Consider the following 7,120-nt stretch of genomic DNA (forward strand, 5'->3'; position numbering starts at 1 on the left):
AAAAAAAAAAAAAAAAAAAATCCTCAGAGAAATGAGTTATCGCATTCATAAAACAAGTGCAAGATGCAATGAAGAGAAAAGAACAACCTAAGAATAAGAATGAGAGCTTGGAAATTACACATGTGATAGCTGAAAAAACTCAGTAGAAGGTTTGGAAGATAAAAGTCAATGAAATCAACCAGGAAGTAGAACAAAAAAGACAGCAGATGGAGCCGGACACAGTGGCTCATGCCTGTAATCCCAGCACTTTAGGAGGCTGAGGTGGGTGGATCATTTGAGTTCGGGAGTTCGAGACCAGCCTGGCCAATGTGGTGAAACCCCGTCTCCCTAAAAATACAAAAATTAGCCAGGTGTGGTGGCATGTGCCTATAATTCCAGCTACTCGGGAGGTTAAGGCATGAGAATTGCTTGAACCTGGGAGGTGGAGGTTACAGTGAGCCAAAATTGTGCCACTGCACTCCAGCCTGGGTGACAGTGAGATTCCGTCTCAAAAGAAGAAGAAGAAAAAAAAAGACAACAGATGGAAAGCAAGAGAGGAAAACGGTAAGGCAGTTAGAAGATCAACTCAAGAAGACCATTATTTGACAAATAGGAGCTCTATAAGGAAAAACAAGAAATGAGAAGAGAAGAAATTATCAAAGAAATCCTAAGCAAAGATGAATTAGACTGGAAAGATAAGAAGCTACACACTGAAAGTACCCCCAAGTGTCCAACACAATCGGTGCAAGAAAATCCACACCAAGGCACATCATATTAAAAAGTTCAGAACGTCGGTGTTAAAAGAGACCCCAGGGGCTTCCAGAGAGAAAAATAAATGCCTTGTGCAGAAGAATGAGAATCAGAGTGGTAGTTCTGGATGATAGAAGACAAAGAAGTCTTTAAAATTCTGCAGGAAAATTATTTTTAATCAAATTCTGTGCTCAGCTAAATTGGCAGTTACATGTAAATGTGGCATATAGACATTTTCAGACAAGACTCAGAAAGTGTCTCTATGCATTCTTAGCTGAGAAGTGTTAAATGTTGCTGCAAAATGGCAGAGTGTTCAAGAAAGAAACAGGGGCTTCAACTCAAGGAAGGCTGAGAGGTGTGTCGTTGGTGGGTGGATGGAGAGGAGGCTTAGGTGGTAACCAGTGCAGATGGGAGAAGAAAAGGTGGCACCCGGGGTGGTGTGTCCCTTGGAAAAATAACTTTTGTATTGTCTGTTATAAGAAAAAGCACTTGTTTAAACACAGAGAATGACCTACTACATCTGGGAAAAATTTGGGAAAATTCAGTATTCAGCTTCGAGATATATTAACCCAGGAAAAACCAGAAAAAAGGACTGGAAAGAAAAGGCTTCCATACTTAGCATATTTTATTGAATTTAAGTTACCATTAATAGCAAAACATATCATTATTTAAGAGGAAAAAATTGTTGCTTATTAAAAAGCAAGCTGTAAGTTGTAAAACACATCCAAATTTCAGAGATGTTACAAAGTTAAAAAAATTTACTTTTTGGAATTGATGAAAATAGCATGCTATTTGGCTTTGCAGCAAACTATTTTGATGCTGATTATTGATTTAACCACAAATTATGAGGCAAATTTATTGTGAGGCTGACGAGAGAAAAAGTATGGAGTATGGGTGTTCACCTGTGGGTAATGTAAGTGCTAAATATGCATGTGCCAAAAAAGAAAGGCAAGATTTAACATCTAGATTGATAAATTGATAAATCAAGGATTAGCAGCATTAATCAGACATATGGACGTAACCCAACAAAGGAACAGCTAACATAGTTGAAAATGGTGGCCTCCAGGCATTGGTTTAAGGTTGGTTGGATTGGGTTCTGGTGAAGTTATTTAGAGACTGCTGATTTTCATTAGCAGCCTGTGGTCCATAATGCACATTTAGCACATACATATTACTCTGATGTAAACAAAGGTAGAAGAAAATACACACAGACACAACCTTTTTAGAGCTCAGGAGTGGGACAGAAATGGGAGATTTCGGGCCCCCAGATCTACTCTCTCTTTAAGATACTTTATCCAGACTTAAGGTTAAGACATAATCATACCCTGCTTCACTGGCTTTCAGGAAGAGACCAGGTACCCCTCACTGTGTCCTTCCTCCCTCTTCCTCCAAAATGAAAGTACACCTAAGGATGGCACGGAGTCCTCTTTTTCTTTCTTTCTTTTTCTTTCTTTCTTTCTTTTTTTTTTTTTACAAGATGAAGTCTCACACTGTCACCTAGGCTGGAGTGCAATGGTGCGATCTCAGCTCACTGCAACCTCCACCTCTCGGGTTCAAGCAATTCTCCTGCCTCAGCCTCCTGAGTAGCTCAGATTACAGGTGCATGCCACCATGCCCGGCTAATTTTTGTATTTTTTGTATTTTTGTATTTCTTAGTAGAGACGGGGTTTCACCATGTTGGCCAGCTGGTCTCAAACTCCTGACCTCAGGTGATCCGCCCGCCTTGGCCTCCCAAAGTGCTGGAGTTACAGGCGTGAGCCACTGCGCCCAGCCAGGATGGCACAGAGTCATCTTACCTCTGCAGTAAGATGTGGAGTTAACACATTGTTCCACATTTCTTTCTTTCTTTCTTTCCTTTCTTCCTTCCTTCCCTTCCTTCCTTCCTTCCTCCCTCCCTCCCTCCCTTCCTTCCTTCCCAGGCTGGAGTGCAGTGGCACGATTTTGGCTCACTGCAACCTTTGCCTCCTGGGTTCAAGCCATTCTTGTGCCTCCTGAGTTAACTGGGTCTTATTTTTTTTGTTTTGTTTTTTTGTTTGTTTTTTTGAGATGGAGTTTTGTTCTTGTTGCCTAGGCTGGAGTTCAATGGCACGATCTCAGCTCACCGCAACCTCCTCCTCCCGGGTTCAAGTGATTCTCCTACCTCAGCTTCCCTAGTAGCTGGGATTACAAGCAAGCGCTACTACGCCCGGCTAATTTTGTATTTTTAGTAGAGATGGGGTTTCTCCATGTTGGTCAGGCTGGTCTTGAACTCTTGACCTCAGGTGATCCGCCCACCTCGGCCTCCCAAACTCCTGGGATTACAGGCGTGAGCCACCGCGCTCAGCCATTTTTTTTTTCTTTTTTAACTTTTATTTTAGATTCCAGAGGTGCATGTGCAGGTTTGTTACAATGGTATGTTGTGTGATGCGGAAGTATGGGTTATGATTGAACCCATGACCCAGGTAGTGAGCATAGTACCCAATAGGCACTTTTTCAGTCATTCCCTTTCTCCCTCTCTCCCACTTACAATAATCCCCAGTGTCTGTCATTCCCATCTTTATGTCCATGAGTACCCGGTGTTTAGCTTCCACTTATAAGTGAGAACATGCAGTGTTTGGTTTTCTGTTTCTGTGTTCTTTCACTTACTATAACGGCCTTCAGATGCATCTATGTTACTGCAGAGGATGTGACTTCATTCTGTTTTATGGCTGTGTAGTATTCTGTGGCATTCCACCTGTTTCAACCCATTTTCTCCTCACCACCACCTTGTCAGTTAGGTGGCATGATCACCACCACTTTATTACTAAAACACCAGGGTTCCATCCAGGTCCTGCTGCTTGCGGCATAGAAAGTCAATCACCTAGATGATGAGTATTGCCCAGGAAGAAGGCTTTAATCAGGTGCTGCAGCACAGGAAATGGGAGCTCGCCCTCAAATCCATCTCTGTCTCCCTAACTGACTAAAACTAGGGGTTTATGTAGCAGGTAAGAAATGTAACAATGTGTATGAAAACAGGAACTAGGGAGGAGCTAGGAAGCAATCATCTCATTGTGGAGTCAGGCATCTCATAGTCTGGTTGTGGTGATCTGGTGAGTTTCAGTAATTTGATACTTTTTGAGAGGCCTGAGGGATCGTTTCCTGAGAAAGCAATTCAAATAAAACAAATAGAAGTTTCAAGCTTTAAGACCAGAAGGGACAATTTATGTGTTTATCCAAAACAACTGTCTGTGGGACTACTGGGTAACTTCAATTTCATACATGTAGGGACTGAGGCTGGAGAGGCCACTGCTGCACTCTCAGCCCCACCCACTGCAGAATCCCAGAGGTATTTCTTTCTTGTTTTTCTGAAATGTTGTGGTCATCTCATGTTGTTATGTCCCCATGACATTTCAGAGGAAAGAGGAAGAGGAGAGGAAGCGAGGAGAAGAGCAGATTCGCCTCCAGGAAGAGCAGAGGGCAAAGGAGCTCTACTGGACCCTGAAGCAGGCTCAGCTGCATTGCCAAGCCAGTGAGAAAGAGGAGCGAGAATGGGAAGAACAGTGTGAGTAGAGCTTGTGCCTCAGGCAGGGAGACCAGTCTTGCCTCCCCACCCACCTCCTCCCACTGCTGATTTGCTCAGTCGTCATTTCTGTTCACTCAGCCACCCCATCAGCCTTTACTCGGGCCCGGCTGTGTGCTCAGTCCTGCGAAGAATTTAGAGGGTAAGTTAGGCTTCATCCTTGAAGAGCTTACCTGCCTGTTGGGGATATTTCTTTTTTTGTTGTTGTTGTTCTTTTTTGAGACAGAGTCTTGCCCTGTCACCCAGGCTGGAGTGCAATGGTGGGATCTTGGCTCACTGCAAGTTCCGCCTCCCACGTTCAAGTGATTCTCTTGCCTCAGCCTCCCGAGTAGCTGGGATTCCAGGCGCCCGCCACCATGTCCAGCTAATTTTCGTATTTTTAGCAGAGACGGAGTTTCACCAGTCTCTACTGGTGACCAGGCTGATCTCAAACTCCTGACCTCAGGTGATCTACCCACCTTGGCCTCCCAAAGTATTGGGATTACAAGCGTGAGCCACCACGCCCGGCCAGGGATATTTCTTGTATTAAAAAAATAAAAGCCTAGCCTGGGCAATATGAGACCCTGTCACTACAAAAAAATAAAAAGTATTAGCTGGGCATGGTGGTGGCATGCACCTGTAGTCCTGGCTACTCGGGAGGCTGAGGTGGGAGGATTGCTTGAGCCCAGGAGGTCGAGGCTGCAGTGAGCCATGATTGTGCCACAGCACTGCAGCCTGGGTAACAGGGTGTGACCTTGTCTCATATTCTACCTTTACTGAGTTGCCAATAATTTCCTGGCTCTGTGCTAAGCCCTGGGGATCCAGGGATGAGGAATCACAGTCCTTATCCCGTAGAAACTCATCAAGAAGAGCAGCAGACAGATACATAGACTAAGGGCTTGGAGGGAGGATGTGGCATATACAACGTGGTTGTCCTAGTGGGTCTCCAGAAGGGGTGTCATGAAGTGAGGTTTGCTGGTGACACAGGAATAAGCAAATCAAAAAGACTGGGAAGGGGACTTAGGTGGAGGCTCCAGCATGGGCAAAGGCTTGATGACAAAGGAACATGTCATGCCTAGGAAGTGTGGGGTGGTGAGAGTTTGGGGTGTGTCAGGTTGGTAAGAAGTTAGGTGGGAAAGGGGAGGTGGAGCTAAGTTTGGAGGGCGGTGCTTACATGCCTGGGAGTTGTTTTATTTGGGTATGGTAAGACATGCAGGCCCAGAAATGAGGCTTGTAAAGGAAGACGTTTTTACTCACAGGTCCCTAGAGACAGGAGACACGGCAGGCCATGCAGGGCCACATGGGGAAGCCCCAGGGTGGGTCAGGAGGCAGAGGGAGTGGGGGAAAACATGGGCAAAAACATGGGCAAGAGTGTTTATTGTGATTTCCTGGGGAAAGGTAAGGAGAGGCAGGCTAGGCAGGCCTAGGATTGGCCAGTGTAAATAACTAAAGTGAGCTCTTAGGTGTAGGGGCTATCTCTAGTTTTGCATCATTTGGCTGTGGGGTGATTAAGGCAGGGAGACAGTGGCTCAGAGTGTGAAAGCCCAACAAGGGAGGTAGTTGTGGGATGGGCTTCCGATTGAATGGTTTGCATACGAAGGTGCACTTGCAGGCAAGCCCTTTACTGTCCCTAGGAATTGGCTATTCCTGGGAGGGGCAATCTCTCCAGAATCAGAAAGGCCTCAGGTGTCAAAAAATCAGAAAATACAGAAAATGAAAAGGCATGATTAATACACGTGGACAGTGGGAAACTCCCAAAGGAGTTTTGGGAAGAGAGGGTTTTGGGAAGAGAGCAAGGAGGCTGTTGTGATGGTACACTTGAGTGATTGCAACTGGGGCCATACGGGGAGAGCAGAGATGTGAGGTGTCTTCCACTGGCCAGCCTTCTGGTCCTATCTTATGCCAGATTCATTAAATAGACTTGAAAATGGAGATAAAACTTACATACCATAAAATTTAGCCTTTTAAAGTGTGCAATTTAGTAGTTTTTAGTATGCTCAAAAAGTTGTGCAATCATTGCCACTATCTAATTCCAGAATATTTCTATCACTTCAAAAAGAAACTCTGTATCGATTAGCAGTTACTCCTCCCCCCACCATATCCCTGGAAGTTACTCATCAATTTCTGTCTCTAGATTTGCCTATGATGGACGTTTTATATAAATAGCATCATACATTATGTGGCTTTTGATGTCTGACTTCACTTAGCGCAATGTTTTCAAGGTCCATTCATGTTGTAGCAGATATCATTCCTTCCTTCCGTTTTATGGTTAATAATACTCTAATGTACACATATACCACATTGTTGCTCATCCACTTAACAGTCGATGAACATTTGGGTTGTTTTCACTTTTTGGCTATTTTGAATAATGTTGCTATGAACATTTGTGTACAAGTTTTTGTGTGAACATATATTTTCAGTTCTCTTAAGTATTACCTATATGCCTAGGAGTGGAATTTCTGGGTCATATGGTATCTTAGTCTTCTATTTCTATAACTGAGTATCTGAGACTGAGTGATTTACAAAGAAAATAAATTTATTTCTTATGGTTCTGGAGGCTGGGAAGTCCGAGGTTGAGGGGCTACATCTGGTAAGGGCCTTCTTGCTAGTGGCAACTCTTCAGAGTCCTGAGGCAGTGGAGGGCATCACATGGAGATGGAAGGTACACTAACAGCCAAACTGGCTTTTTTTTTCTTCCGAGTCAGAGTTTTGCTCTGTCGCCTAGACTGGAGTGCAGTGGCGTGATCTCAACTCACTGCAACCTCTCTCTCCCAGGCTCAAGCGATTCTCCTGCCTCAGCCTCCCTAGTAGCTGGGATTACAGGTGGGTGCCACCACACCTGGCTAATTTATTTATTTATTTATTTATTTATTT

General features: G+C 44.3%; 1 protein-coding gene across 2 annotated transcripts in view; it reads left to right on the forward strand.

Annotated features, from left to right (window-relative positions):
* Positions 1-7,120, forward strand: part of SH2D4B (SH2 domain containing 4B) — a 118,135-nt gene that overhangs the window by 55,615 nt on the left and 55,400 nt on the right. For both annotated transcript variants that reach the window (XM_011929318.1, XM_011929309.1), the window contains exon 4: positions 4,102-4,249. In XM_011929318.1, the coding sequence (XP_011784708.1) occupies positions 4,102-4,249 (148 nt within the window). The remainder of the gene's footprint in view (positions 1-4,101; positions 4,250-7,120) is intronic.

Source organism: Colobus angolensis, unplaced genomic scaffold (assembly GCF_000951035.1).
Source record: "Colobus angolensis palliatus isolate OR3802 unplaced genomic scaffold, Cang.pa_1.0 Scaffold12, whole genome shotgun sequence".
In the NCBI taxonomy this organism is placed as follows: domain Eukaryota; kingdom Metazoa; phylum Chordata; class Mammalia; order Primates; family Cercopithecidae; genus Colobus; species Colobus angolensis.